The 15,743-nt window shown below is 37.4% G+C and overlaps 1 protein-coding gene across 1 annotated transcript; it reads right to left on the bottom strand.

Annotated features, from left to right (window-relative positions):
- Positions 1-3,924: 3,924 nt before the first annotated feature.
- Positions 3,925-8,733, bottom strand: LOC138341947 (uncharacterized). The gene is made up of 9 exons (XM_069294132.1): positions 8,399-8,733; positions 7,830-8,070; positions 7,424-7,625; positions 6,695-6,832; positions 6,065-6,183; positions 5,710-5,995; positions 5,347-5,570; positions 4,535-4,792; positions 3,925-4,152 (listed from the first exon to the last, which is right to left on the bottom strand). Exons 1-9 carry the CDS (start codon positions 8,731-8,733, stop codon positions 3,925-3,927), a joined length of 2,031 nt encoding a protein of 676 aa, XP_069150233.1.
- Positions 8,734-15,743: the final 7,010 nt, after the last annotated feature.

Below are 15,743 nucleotides of genomic sequence, written 5' to 3'. Positions count from 1 at the left end.
TCACGACACTCCGTGGGCTGGGCATTTGGGACAGAAGAGAACGAGGGCATTAGTGGAGGCCTTCTATTTCTGGCCGCGTATGCGGGAAGAAATCGAGCAGTATGTGCAGACTTGTCTTGTGTTCCAGCAAGACAAGGTAGAGCAAAGGCAACCACGAGGGCTGTTGGAGCTATTACCCATAGTTGATCGTCCATGGGAGAGTATATCTATGGATTTCATTACTTCTTTGCCGAAGTCGAACGGGTTTGGCACTATTATGGTCGTAGTGGATAGATTTTCCAAATATGCTACATTCATGCCTGCCACAGCCGGTTGTACTGCTAAGGAAGCTGCACAATTGTTCTTTAAAAATGTTGTGAAGTATTGGGGGCTGCCGAGGTTCATCATCAGCGACCGGGATCCTCGTTTCACTAGAAACTTTTGGAGTGAACTCTTTGAAATTCTTGGTTCAAAACTTCACTTCTCCACCAGTTTCCACCCCCAAGATGATGGCCAAACTGAACGCGTCAACGCCTTGTTGGAATGCTATCTTAGGCGCTATGTCAGTGCACATCAGAAAGATTGTGCTAAGCTCCTAGACATGGCGCAATTTTCTTATAATTTGCAGAGGAGTGAATCTATAGGGCGCACACCGTTCGAGTTAGCAACAGGCCAGCAACCCCAAACTCCGCATTCACTGCCAACCTTGTTCGAGGGGAAGAGTTTGGGCGCTTACAACCTTGCCAAGGGTTGGGAAGAGCAACTCGACCTTGCCAAATCTTATTTGGGCAAGGTGGCAAGAAGGATGAAGAAGTTTGCCAACCGCAAGCGTCGTCCCACCAACTACAAAGAAGGTGATATGGTTTTGGTAAAGTTTGATCCGAGGAAGTTCAAGGCACTTAGAGGCGTACATCACAACTTGGTGCGGAAATATGAGGGTCCGTTCAAAATTGTTGCCAAGGTGGGTAAAATTTCATACAAGTTGGAGTTACCTCCACACTTAAAGATCCACCCGGTCTTTCATACAAGCGTTCTTAAGCCTTATCATGAGGACAAGGACGATCCCAGCCGAAACAAATCACAACGGGCCCCCATCACTATTACTGCCTCGCATGATCGAGAAATTGAAGCTATAATAGATTACCAAGCCAAGCGGAAACGAGGACAGCAGGCCAGTGCCATGTTTCTCGTACATTGGTAGGGACAAACTCCGGAAGAAGCCACTTGGGAGAAGTACGAAGACTTGTGGCAGTTCAAAGACAGAATCCAGGAGTTCTTGCAGCAATGCGTCGTGGTCATCGCATCATTAGGCGGGGGAGATTGTGACGCCCCGCCATCCATCCAGGCAGGACGCCACCCAACTAGGCTGCCAGCAGGCGCAAGGGGGCAGACTGCCCAAGCAGGCCAGCAGCCAAGGGGGCCAACAGAAGTTGAAGAGACAGTCGTTACAACAGTTTCAGCTGTTACGACTGTTACAACTGTTACAAATGATAGTGGGGCAGCAGTTTCAGAGTTTCATGCCTTTGAGAGGCTTGTGCAGAACATGGGGCAGACTAGGAGCATCTAGGAATCCTTTTTGAAAGACTTAAAAGCTTGTCTTGTAGGCATAGTCTTAGGAACTTGTATAGTTAGCATTTATTTACTCTTAGGCATTAGAGTAGTATAAATAGTAGTTCATTTTACTTGTAAAGCATCCAATCATTTTTCAAGTAATAGAAGTTCCTTCTTCCAAAGTTCTGTCTTCCTTCTTATTTTCTTAGCGATCCGAGTGAGAGGCTAACTTGAGTTTGCAAGAATCGTGAGTAAACCGTCAAGTGCCGCACGGAACATTGTCCGAATCAAAAAGTCCGTGACAATTGGTATATATATATATATATATATATATATATATATATATATATATATTACACTTACTATTTAGGTTTCATCAATAAAGGTAATCAAACACCAAATACTTTCCAAACACTACACAAAACACATTATTATCAAGAATGAATGATGTGATGAAATTCAATGCAATATGATACCATGTAATGATATATCTCAGAATACTTAGTACTCACTCAACCATGGTCATGGGGGACTCACAAGGTCCATATACCGACACGAACGATCTCCACTTGTCTGTACGGATGATCTCAATGCACTATCATAATATCAAATAATTTCCTCACGAACGGTGTCCATGTGTCCAAATTAAAATCTTAACATATCACCATCCCAAGCACGGATGATCTCCACGTGCCCAACTTATACTCAGTCTCAGGTTAATGCATGTACACAATATTATTTCAATATAAGGGGATGATGATGCATCTAAATCAATCAATATCAACATAATACATAACCACCTCAATAATCACAACTATACGGGTGAAATAAAGAAAACACTATCACACAAGGATTTCAAGTCAATAATATATCAGCTAATGCCCATATGCTTTGGTATTCTCACATTACAATCCACATTCTATTGTAGTAATTTTCCTTTTTAACACTGGTACTCGTACCAATATCTGTCACACCATCGAAACAAGACCCCCATCTTTTTCCCTTACCCTTGTCTATTCCATTTTAAAAAAAATATTTAATTAGGAAATGATTCCTTCAACAAGTCTAAAAAGTCTTAACATCCTCAAGTGCCAAGCTCGTGTCACGAATCATCAGGACAGTTCCTTCCTTTTGTTCAAAGTTTCGGAATGTTCACGATCTACCAATGATGCAATATTCATAAGTAAGCGAGTTTGCAGAGATTCAAATTATTATATGTCTATCATAGACACTAAAACTCACTCATATTTCTAACCAAACTTCAAATCTTGATATATATTGGTGTGGCAAAATTTTCATACTTGCTAAATTTCAAGCCAAGAACTTAACTCTAACCTCTTCAAATATACTACAATTCAATGTTAAATCATTTAATATACACCTAATAATTAATTACCTATCTCAATATATTTAACTTAAATGACAATTTGATATTTAAGTGAAGCAGGTCAATGTAACACCTGCACTACGAAATACGCAGAAAGCACCACAACGTGACAAATCTGCAAACATTTGCCAAATTCCCATATTTTACCTAACAATACCAATCATTGACATGATTGCCAAGTCAGTAGCTCATGATTGGCTTATGATTTTCCACTATAATTTTAATACCAAAATAAATAATTAAATAAAGAACTTATTAACCAAATTTTTTCCAGATCCTACAACTAAGTCCGTCACCGCATCTACATTCCAACTTTTCCATAATTAACAAAACATATTTCCCTACTCTAATCCAACAAACCTAAGCCCTTCCTGTCACCCTCTTTCCTGCCTTTCAATTAAAAAAGAAATAAATAAATAATTTTAAAAAAAATCAACTTAATACAAGAAAAATAATCACATTAAGAAGGCATCGCGTTAAGAATCATAGAGATTCTTGTCAATCACGTGGCATCATTACTTAAAACTATGTAATTTCCTTCTACTTTGATTCATCCCTCCCAAACAATACCAACATAACGACCCAATTTCTTTCTATTCTTGAAAAAATTTACCATTATATCACTATGTATCACACAACTACGTGTACAAGGATTTAAAGAAAATCTGAAAAACCTTACATGAAGATTTCGTCTGGTTCCCTCACGTTCTGTATTGACGCTGCCTAGGTAGTTTTCTTACCCTTCTATTTTCTACTTTTTTAATGTTAAATTAAGTATAGTAAATAAACTAATCCCACTAACTTAAATCAATTAATGGGTCAAGTATAAAGGTAGTAAATGAATTATGGATATGACCCACTAACTATTAACTATATTAATTCTTCACTAAATCTTTTATTAACTAAATACTCATAGTCTTCGTATAGTTTAAAAATACCCCTTTCAATTTTTTTCAAAAGGAGTCAAAATATTCCTAGTTCTCAAAACGACCTAGCGGGTCGTTACATCACCTATCACTTAAACGAATGTTCATCCTCGAACGAAAAAACAAGAGCAAACCTGAACACTCAAAAAGCTGAGGATATTTATTCCTCATATCTGACTCGGTCTCCCATGTAGCATCCTCAACCGGATGATCCTTCCATTGAACCTTCACTGAAGCAATATCGTTTGATCTCAACTTTCGAATTTTCTTATCCAAAATGGCAACCAGTTCCTCCTCAAAAGTCAAATTCTGATCAAGTAACACTTAATCCCATTGAATCACATGAGCACCACCCTAATGATACTTCTTTAGCATCGAAATATGAAATACAGGACAGATACCTGACAAACCAGGTGGCAAAGCCAACTGATATGCCACCTCACAAATACACTCCACAGTGTCGAAAGGGCCAATATACCTTGGACTTAAATTTCCCTTTTTATCCAAATCTCATCATACCCTCTATGGGTGAAACCTTAAGTAGAACCCTCTCTCCAACCATAAACTCCAAATCACGAACCTTCCTATCTGCATAACGCTTTTATGTACTCTGAGCAATGATAAGTCTATCTTGGATCAATTTGACCTTGTCCAAGGACTCTCTCAGTAAATATGTACACCACGGTCTAACCTCAAATGCATCAAACCAACCAATTGGAGATCGACATCTCCTACCATACAAAGCCTCAAATGGTTCCATCTCAATGGTCGAATGATAACTATTATTGTAAGCCAATTCCGCTAATGGCAAGAACTGATCCCAGTGACGACCAAAGTCAATCATACATGCCCGCAACATGTCCTCAAGAACCTGAATAGTCCGTTCAGACTGTCCATCAGTCCGAGGATGAAAGTTTGTACTAAGATCCACTCGAGTGCCCAACTTCTTCTGCATCAAACGCTAAAAATGAGATGTAAATTGGGTGCCACGATCTGAAATGATAGAAATAGGAACCCCATGCAAACAAATTATCTCTCGAATATAAATCTTGTCTAACTTCTCTCAATTGTAGCTAGTCTTAGCTGGCACGAAGTGTGGAGACTTAGTCAATCGATCCACGATGACCCATATATCGTCAAACTTACCCAAGGTACGTGGCGGCCTACCACAAAGTCCATAGAAATGTTCTCCTAGTTCCACTCAGGTATGGGCATTCTCTGAGTCATACCTCCAGGCTTTTGGTGTTAATACTTCACTTGCTGACAATTCAAACACCGAGATACAAAATCTATTATGTCCCTCTTCATATGACACCACCACTAATGTTGTTTCAAGTAATGATAAATCTTAGTAGCCCCTGGATGAATAGAGTACCACAAACTATAGGCCTCCTCCATGATCAATCTAGTCAAATCACCTGTCCGAGGAACAAAGATACGACCTTTAATCCTCAAAACTCCCTCACTATCAAGAATTGCAGCCTTGGCTTCTCATTTTAACACCTTGTCTCTAATCTTACATAAATCACTATCATCAAACTGTTGAGCCTGAATCTGTTCCAACAAGGTTGACCTAGCCTCCATATAAGCCAACACCTTACGAGGTTCTAAAATATCAAATCTCAAAAATCTAATGGCCAAGGATTGTACATCCGTAGATAAAGGATGCTCGTCAACCTGTAACATGGCTAGACTACCCATACTTACCGCCTTTCGACTCAAGGCATCTGTTGCATGGATGATAAAGAATAGTCATATCGTAGTCCTTGAGCAACTCCAACCATCTCCGTTGCCTCAAACTCAGATCCCTCTAATTGAATATATATTGGAGGCTACGATGATCCGTGAACACCTCACAATGCACACCATAAATATAATGCCTCAAAATTTTCAATGCAAACACAACAACCGTCAACTTTAAATCATGAATAGGATAGTTCTTCTCATTAACCTTCAACTGTCTAGAAGCATAAGCTATCACTTTTACCTTCTGCATTAATACACAACCAAGACTAATCCGAGAAGCATCAAAATATACAACCAAACCCTCTACCTCCACAGGTAGGGTCAAAACCGGAGCAGTAGTTAATAAAGTCTTGAGCCTTTGGAAACTAACCTCACACTCGTCAGACCACTGAAAAGTCACCTCTTTCTGTGTCAATTTTGTTAATGGAGATGCAATAGATGAGAAACCCTCAAACAATCATCGATAATAACTTGCAAGGCCGAAGAAACTCTGAATCTCAGTAATTGAAGCAGTTGTGGCCCAATCTCTAACTGCCTCAATCTTCTTAGGATCCATCATGATATCCTCCCTGGACACTACATGTCCTAAGAATGCTACCGAACTAAGCCAAAACTAACACTTTGAAAACTTTGCATAAAGTTTTTTCTCCTTTAGAATCCCAAGCACAATCCTCAAATGATCCTCATGTTCCTCCTTACTGCGTGAGTATATCAATAAATCATTATTGTATACAATAACAAAGGAATCCAAATACGGTCTTAACGCTCCATTCATCAACTCCATAAAAGTTGCAGGGGCATTTGGTCAATCCAAAAGACATCACCAAAAACTCGTAATGGCCATAACGTGTTCGAAAATCTATCTTAAGGATATCCTCTACCCTAACCTTCAACTGATGTTAGCCAGATCTCAAATCAATATTGGAGAAAACTGAAGCACCCTGCAACTGATCAAATAAGTCATTAATATGAGGTATCATGTACTTATTTCTGATGGTTACCTTGTTCAATTGTCGATAGTCAATACACATACGCATAGATCCATATTTCTTCTTCACAAATAATACTAGAGCACCCTAAGAAGACGCACTCGATCTAATAAAACCTTTTGTCAACAAATCGTGCAACTGCTCCTTCAACTCTTTCAATTCAGCCGGTGCCATACGATAAGAAGGACTGGAAATAGGCTGAGTGTGTGGCTCCACATCAATACAAAAATCAATATCACGATCTGGTGGAAGACCTGGCAATCGGTCGGGAATACTTCTGAAAATTCACTCACCACTAGAGTAGCCTCAAGCATAGGAGTCTCAACACTAGTATCTCGAATGTGTGCCAAGTAAAATAAACATCCTCTTTGTACCAACTGACGAGCCTTAAGAAATGATATCACACCCTTAGGAGGGTGACTAAGAGAACCTCTCCATTCTACTATAGGAATTCCAAGCATAGCTAAAATGATTGTCTTGGCATGGCAATCTAAGATTGCGTGGTAAGAAGATAACCAATCCATACCAAGAATCACATCAAATTCTATCATATCTAAGCCCTTTTAAATCTGCATGAATGTCATACCCCATCAAGGTAATAATACATTATCGATACACCCGATCTACAACTACAGAATCCCAAACAGGAGTAGAAATATGTATTGGCAAATCAAGAAACTCACATTATATATCCAGACTAGGAGCAAAATATGTGGACACATCTAAAGCCTTAGCCTTTGGCCTACTCGGAAAAGCATAACAGTGAGAATGACCTCCATCGGATTGCAAACCTCCACGACCACCACCTCTACCAAAAGGAGAAACACCTCTACTACTCTATGCACCACCCATAGCTGAAGGTTGTGCAGCCGTGAAAGTCAAAGCCTGAGAACCCTGATGTAACCCACCACGTCTGGTCCTAGGGCAGTCTCTCACTAAGTGTCCCATATCACCACACTTAAAACAGCCCCTATGAGACGTAGGATGATAAGAGGAACCTGACTGACCAGAATGCCCTCCATGAACTATAGGCCTAGAAGATGAACCCTGTGAAGTATGCATTGAGCTCGAAGAACTATGCCTAGTGTAACCAGCCTCAGACGCAGGTATAGCAGCATGAATGGGTTTGCTGGACCGAGAGTGATAACCTCTCCCTACTTAACCTCGACTCCTAGGTGGAGCACCACGTAAATCACAAGAATAACGGGTCCTCTTTCCCTCACGCTGCTAAAATCCCTCACGTCAAATCACCTCCAACTCCTTAGCAACATCCAGCACTTTCTGGAACAAAAAACCAGAAGCAGCAACATGAGAAACTTCTAGACGAATCGAATTACTCTGCCCCTTAACAAAACTCCTCACTCTCTTAGCCTCTGTAGGAAGTATCATCAAAGCATGCATAGCCAAGGCATGAAATTTACCCTCATACTCTGCAACTGACATACCACCTTGCTGCAAACCCTCAAACTCGGTCCTCTTGCGCTCCCTCTCACTGCATAGAACAAATTTTGATAGAAAATACCTGAGTAAACTGAGTCCATGATAGTGGAGGAGATCCAGCTGGCCTACTACTAATATAATCCCTCCACCACTGCTAGGCAGAGCCAGTCATCTGAAACACTATGTAGTCAAATCGATGAGACTCCACTAATCAAAGATTATGCAATCTCTCATGACAACTAACTATAAATTCATATGCATCTTGAGTTAATTCACCAGTATAAGTAGGAGGATTCATTAGTCTGAACCTCCCAAACATCTTTTGCTCATCAATGGTCATAGAAGATCTGTTCGCCAAATGTTATGCAATATCTGGAAACTTCATACTATCCAAACGAAAAGCTACAACAGCAGCTAGCTGAGTCTTGGGAGTATGAGGATCTGGAGCAACTATTGGATCTGGATTCTGACCTCCAACACGAGTTTGTGAGCCATCAGAAGTGACAGGCAAAGCTCCTGCCTGAGCCATCCCCTCTAGGAGTCCTAACATACGAGCCAAGGTATCTTGAACGACTAGGTTGATAATAGTACAGGGTGGAGCCTGAGTACTCTCATCCCACTCGACATGATATTGCATATCCACATCAACAACCTCTGCATCAAGAGGTATAGTCCTATTACGACCCTGGGTAGCTATTGGTACTTGACCTTCCATAGGTGCTGCAATATGACCCCTACCCTGACGTCGAGCTCATCCCCTGCCTCTACCTCAGATAGTCTTCCCAGAAGTAAGTGCAGGAATAGGATCCTGACCACCACTAGCCGCTGTACGAGTCCTCTCCATCTGATAGAATGAGATATCGAGATTAGAATTTCAACAAGATCAAGTGTGCACGATAGTGAATGAAAGAACCGAATATTTCCTAAATGTCCTATAGCCTCTCGAAGATAGGTATGGAAGTCTTCATACCGCTCCTCAAGACTATACTAGACATTGCTCTTGTACTCGTAAGACCGATGAACCTAGGGCTCTGATACCATATTGTCATGACCCAAAAATTACAAGTCGTGATGGCACATATGTTCCCAACCAATAGGTAAGTCAAATAACTTATTTTAACAAAATTAACTAATTAATGAGTGAAAGAAAACAATTAGACAAATCTCCAACACTAAGTTTCTTATAAGTACAAATGCGGTAAACTGAAAAAAAAGTACTACCCAAGAATTGAGGTCATAAGTACAAGAGCTTCTAAAACATGATGCAAGTCTGAAACTAGAATGACAAATCTAACATAAGGGATATCATGTCTGAATAATGAATAACGGAATAAGTAAAAGATAGAGGGGGTATGAGCGACGGAACAACCAAGCAGCTCACCACAGCTCCAAGACACTCCAAATTCTGACTCAAACTGCTCCTCGAGATGTGATCCTACTCTAAATTGAATCTGCATCACAAAGAGTGCAACAAGTGTAGTATGAGTGCGAAACCACGTGTACCCAGTATGTCTCATTGACCGACAATAAAGAAGTTTCAACGGGAGTTTATATAAGAAAAAATAAATTCTTAAATTATACAAGTGTGTGTGTGTGTGTGTGTGTGTGTGTGTGTGTGTGTGTATATATATATATATATATATATATATATATATATATATATGTATATATATATATATCACACATACTATTTAGGTATCATCAATAAAGGTACTCAAACAACAAATACTTTCCAAACACTAAACAAAACACATAATCATCAAGAATGAATGATGTGATGAAATTCAATGCAATATGATACCATGTAATGATATGTCTCAGAATACCCAGTACTCACTCAACCGTATATACATGATACTCCTCAAAAATACATCTAGAGCTCATGACCCAAGGGGGACTCGCGAGGTCTATATACCGACACGGACGATCTCCACGTGTTTGTGCGAACGATCTCAATGCACTATCATAATATCAAATAATTTCCTCACTGATGGTCTCCACGTGCCCAAATTACAATCTTAACATCTTACAATCCCCAGCACGGACGATCTACACGTGCCCAACTTATACTTAGTCTCATGGCAATGCCTATACACAATATTATTTCAATATAAGGGGATGATGATGCATCTCAATCAATCAATATCAACATAATACATAACCACCTCAATTATCACAATTATACGGGTGAAATAAACAAAACACCATGACACAAGGATTTCAAGTTAGTAATGTATCAGCTAATGCCCATATGCTTTGGTATTCTCACATTACAATCCACATTCTATTGTAGTAACTTTCTCTTTTTAACACTGGTACTCGTACCAATGCCCGTCACACCATTGATATGAGACCCCCATCTTTTACCCTTACCACATGTCTATTCCATTTTAAAAAAAATATTTAATTAGGAAAAACATCCTTCAACAAGTCTAAAAAGTCTTAACATACCTCAAGTGTCGAGCTCGTGTCACGAATCATCAAGATAGTTCCTTCCTTTTTCGCAAAGTTTCGGAATGTTCACGATCTACCAATGATGCAATATTCGTAAGTAAGCAAGTTTGTGGACATTCAAATTATTATATGTCTATCATAGACCCTAAAACTTACTCATACTTCTAAACAAACTTCAATCTTGATATATATTGGTATGCCAAAATTTTCATACTTGCTAAATTTCAAGCCAAGAACTTAATTCTAACCTATTTAAATATACTAAAACTCAATGTTAAATCATTTAATCTACACCTAATAATTAATTACCTATCTCAATATATTTAACTTAAATGACAATTTCATATTTAACTAAAGAAGTTCAATGTAACATCTCCACTACGAAATACGCAGAAAGCACCGCAACGTGTCAAATCTGCAAACATTTGCCGAATCCCCAAAATTTTATATAACAATGTCAATCATTGACATGATTAACAAATTAGTAGCTCATGATTGACTTATGATATTCCACTATCATTTTAATATAAAAATAAATAATTAAATAAAGAACTTGTTAACCAAATTGTTCCCAGATCCTACAACTAAGTTTGTCACCGCATCTACATTCCAACTTTTCCATAATTAAATAAACATATTTCCCTAATCTAATCCAACAAACCTAAGCCCTTACTGCCACCAACTTTCCATGCCTTTCAATTCAAAAATAAATAAATAAATAATTTTAAAAAAATCAACTTAATACCACGAAAATCATAACATTAAGAAGGTATCATGTTAAGAATCATACAGATTCTTGTAAATCATGTGACATCATTACTTAAAACTATTTAATTTCCTTCTACTTTGATCGATCCCTTCCAAATCGTACCAACATAACAACCTGATTTCTTCCTATTCTTCAAAAAAATTACTGTTATATCATTATGTATCACACAACTACGTACACAAGGATTTAAAGAAAATCAGAAGCGCCTTACCTGAAGATTTCGTCTGGTTCCCTCACGTTTGGTATTGACGCTGCCTAGATAGTTTTCTTACCCTTTTATTTTCTGCTTTTCTAATGTTAATTAAGTATAACAAATAAATTAACCCCAGTAACTTAAATCAATTTATGGGTCAAGTATAATGGCATTAAATGAATTATGGATATGACCCACTAAGTATTAACTATATTAATTCTTCACTAAATTTTTTATTAACTAAATACTCTTAGTCTTCGTATAGTTTTAAAATACCCCTTTCAATTTTTTTCAAAAAGAGTCAAAATAGTCCTAGTTCTCAAAACGACCTAGCGGGTCGTTAGAGAAATGGTCTGGTGGACCCTTGTACTTGTATAAAATTGTGTTCTGGACACTCCTACTTACTTTTTTGTCCTCTGGACCACTGAACTCATCCAAACCTAGCATTACAAACACTTTTTTGATGTGACATCTTATGTGGAAAGACTCCACATAGAGCGGTTGATACACTCAAGAGCGTGAGACACTTTAAAAGGGCGCTAACAATCAGATTTTGGCCTTTAAAGGTCATTCTTCTTCTTTATTTCACTCAACACCATTGTTAGTGCCTTTTTGAGCTTTTTTCTCTCTTTTTTCTCAATCTTGTATGTGCAAATTTTCTCTTTTATTGTTGGCGCCTTCTATTTTTTCCTTCGATCTTCTCATCTCTTTTCTTTATTTGATTGTTTTATATTTTTGTTGGTATTCAAGATGACGGTTCGATGTTGCTACTGTGGAATTGTTGAACTAAAGAAATCAAGAACACCAACTAGTCCTGGAAGAATATTTTGGGGCTGCTAAAAATATTCATCGGGTAATGGATGTGGATTCTTCCAACGGGCTGATGCAAATGATTCCACATGCCAGAAACAATACAACATCAAGAATTCGAGTTCAGGGCAAGGAAGACAAGCAAGACATGAAAGACATAAAAGACAAGGAAGACAAGGATCAAACACTATTATTGATATCACTATTATTATGATTATTGTTATTTGGTTTCTAGCCGTTATTTTTAAGATATATTGATTCGTATACGTGTTATTTGATAATGAAATGGACTGCATTTGCTTCAGAAATCAGAAAAACAACTTCATTAAAACACGAATTCCTACAAAAAAGACCAAAGTTTTTCCAATAGCAACTTAACACAAATTCATATATAAAACAGTACAACCAAACACAGTTGAGATCAAGTAATAAATCAAAATAAAGTTGGTTGGGTTCAGGCCATTAGGCTAAACAAAGTGAAATCTAATGTGTGCCTTGACTGTTTGGTGTGCCTTGAATGTTTGGTGTGCCTTGAGTGCTTTTCTAACTCTCCTCTCATAGTTGTCTTTGATTAATTGCAGTTCTTCCCTTTCACCTTTGTCCATAGGTTTATAACTAAGATCAATATTGGTAGGAGTTGAACTTATCAATGTAGAAATATGTAATACCCTGTCAGTATTTCCAGACTGAAAGAACAACAAAAATATTAACTTAGAGATGAATTAATATCAATTAAAGCAATTTAACGTGTCTAAATAATAAAATGCATACCCTCTCCGTTAAACTTCCACCTGATCCAAATAAGAGACCAGAACCAACTGTCTTTACTTTTTTTGGTCTTAGTTTCTTATAGGTAAGAGATGCACCACCTCTCAAAGTTGTGCTAGTATTTTGTTTTTTGGCCAACTGCACTAGAAGTTAATTGTTGAGTGCAACATGAACTTGGACCTGCACTTGGAGTACAACCTGCACTTGGACCTACACATGGAGTGCAACTTGCAATTGGAGTTGCACTTGGATTGCAACCTACACTTATACCTACTCTTGGACCTTCACATGGAGTACAACCTGCCCTTAGACCTGCTCTTTGAACTGCACTTGGACCTGCATTTACACTTGAATGACTTCCAATTGCAGCATAAACATATGTAAAATCTTTAGTTACAACATTTTCAGTAGTTGCAACACTTATTGCAGTAGCGACATTTGAAGTTCCAACACTTGTTCAAGCAGCAACATTTTTCTACAAACATATATTAAAGGCAAAAGTATAACAAAAGTAAAATCCAGTAACAAAGAGACATTAAAGAAAAATTTACAAGACTTGGATATCCTTTTTTATTATGTCAGTGGCGAACGGTTCATCAAGCCATTTTTCGCCTCAACTCCCTAAATAGGAATAGGGGTAGTTTCCAAATTCGGGTAAGAAATTCGCACCTGACTGTGATAGCCCTCTCGATACCTTATTGGAGCTTTGTAACTAGTGGCCGGTTTCCCGTCGCGTCAGCCTTTTCCCAGTGCGCGGAGCCCCAACGAGGAAGGTGTTAGTGCTTTATCATTGGGTCAATAATGCTAATCCCTCTTTTTGTGCTACTCCTAGGGCGGGAAGAAGATAAGAAAACGCGAAGCGTTCTCTTGCTTTCATCAAACTTCTTAAACACAGAACATTTCATTTTTCTTTTGGTCCTTGTAGCCTTTCCAAACTTCTTCCTAACTGGCTCATCACTATCTTTTCTCTTGTTTTTTCCTGGTCTTCCTGGCATGACTGTAATTTCAGGTGGTTCAATGACTGATCTTTCACTTTTTGGCCATATTTTCATGTTTGTCATAAATTGAATAAACCTATTATATGCTTACAGGTATGTTTCTTTCTTATACCAGTGATCAACAAATGACTCAACAACCCAATCCTTAAAATGAATTGTTGTAAGTGAATGAGAACAAGGTATTCACTTTTATTTCCATGACCTACAGCTACACACATTCATTTTTAGGTCAACAACATGTTTATATAGTGGATCATGGATCTCAAAGCCAATATTACCATTAAACTTTACCTCACAATTATATTCTGTTTCAGCATTTTTTCTAACAATATCCATAGTTATTAGTGATACATCTGTATTCCATATTTCTAAAATTCTCTCATTTGATTAATTCTTTCCATAACTTTGACTCTTATTTCCTCTAGCATAGTGATTATTGATTCGAATGTAATCACGTAAAATTCAACTGTTGAAAAAAATCTTACATATGTTGTTCTCAACGACATCACACTTGCTATGTTCTTTAAAATATGCTCTACACATAACAAAAACAACTACAGTAAAACGGTAAAAACAAGGATAAACTTACGATGAAATACAACTACAGTTAAAGGGATAAACTTACCGTGACTGTAACATAAAAAGCCCTAACTTTTTAAAGAAAATAATAGTAACAATTAAAGCCATTAACTTACCATAATTGAATTGATGTAACAATGGACCACTAACACTATCAATACCCAAGACAATTGACCAGATCTAGATATTAACTTTAGTTAAATTTGGATTTTACGAAAACAATCTCGAATCTACTCAAATTCACCAAATATGCCATTCAAGTTACTCGAAGTCATTAATAAACTAAGAAAACATATTACACTAACATTACACCCAAACCAAAGTAAGATCCCCAAAATATTTCAGAAAATCGAATGACAATCAATCCTATAATCAAACAAATATGCACAAGAAAAAAAATTGAAACTAAAACAAAAGGCAAGAACTTACAACGATAATCGGAGTGGAACTGAGCTTCAACTGAGCAAAGCTATGGAATATCACAAACGATTCTTAGTGGAGAAATCACGGAGAGGAGATAAGGAGAAGAGGAGAACAGAAGAAGAGGTGTAGTAGAAAACTTGCGAAGGTTTTGAAGTTTTTGCCGAGTATGGACTATTCTTAGTTGACAGATTTACACATGAATTTCAATATCATACGTGAATTATGATTTTTTTTCTTTTTGGACAACATGTATGTGATTCGTGCAACACGCGTCATGCCACAACACAAAAAGTGTTTAAAATATTGGATTTTGAATGGGTTCATGGGTTTAGATGACAAAAGGGTAAGTAGAAGTGTCCATGATACAATCATATACAAGTACAAGGGTCCACTAGACCTTTTGTCCAAAAAAAATTATTTTGAAGTATCAAAATTTTCTAAAAAATAATTAAATAGGAAATTAAATAAATAGCAATATAAAAACTACCACATACAATTTCGCTTGCACAAATTAGTTTGAAATGTCAAATATAATAGTTTTGATTAAAATATTGATTCTTTTCTCTGTCTAAAATTTCGAAAAATAATTAAATACGACAAAATAAAAGAAAATATGAAAACCGTCAAACACAATTCCACTTTCACGATTGAGTTTCAAATGTAAAAAATAATAGTTGCGAATAAAAAAAATAGTTTTTATATGTTCAAATTTTGAGAAAAAATAATTAAAT

This window comes from Solanum lycopersicum, chromosome 2, assembly GCF_036512215.1.
Source record: "Solanum lycopersicum chromosome 2, SLM_r2.1".
Classification (NCBI taxonomy): Eukaryota; Viridiplantae; Streptophyta; class Magnoliopsida; order Solanales; family Solanaceae; genus Solanum; species Solanum lycopersicum.
Note: the sequence above shows the minus strand (reverse complement) of the source record. Positions and strands in the feature narration are given on the sequence as shown.

Excerpts from the sequence above, each read along its gene's own strand:
- LOC138341947 (XM_069294132.1), bottom strand. The coding sequence starts at position 8,733 with ATGGAAGGTCAAGTACCAATAGCTACCCAGGGTCGTAATAGGACTATA. Across the intron at positions 5,571-5,709 it reads TTTGAGGCATTATATTTATG|ATGCCTTGAGTCGAAAGGCG; the intron begins GTGTGCATTGTG and ends TCCATGCAACAG. Across the intron at positions 4,793-5,346 it reads TATGTAAGATTAGAGACAAG|AAGAAGTTGGGCACTCGAGT; the intron begins GTGTTAAAATGA and ends CGTTTGATGCAG.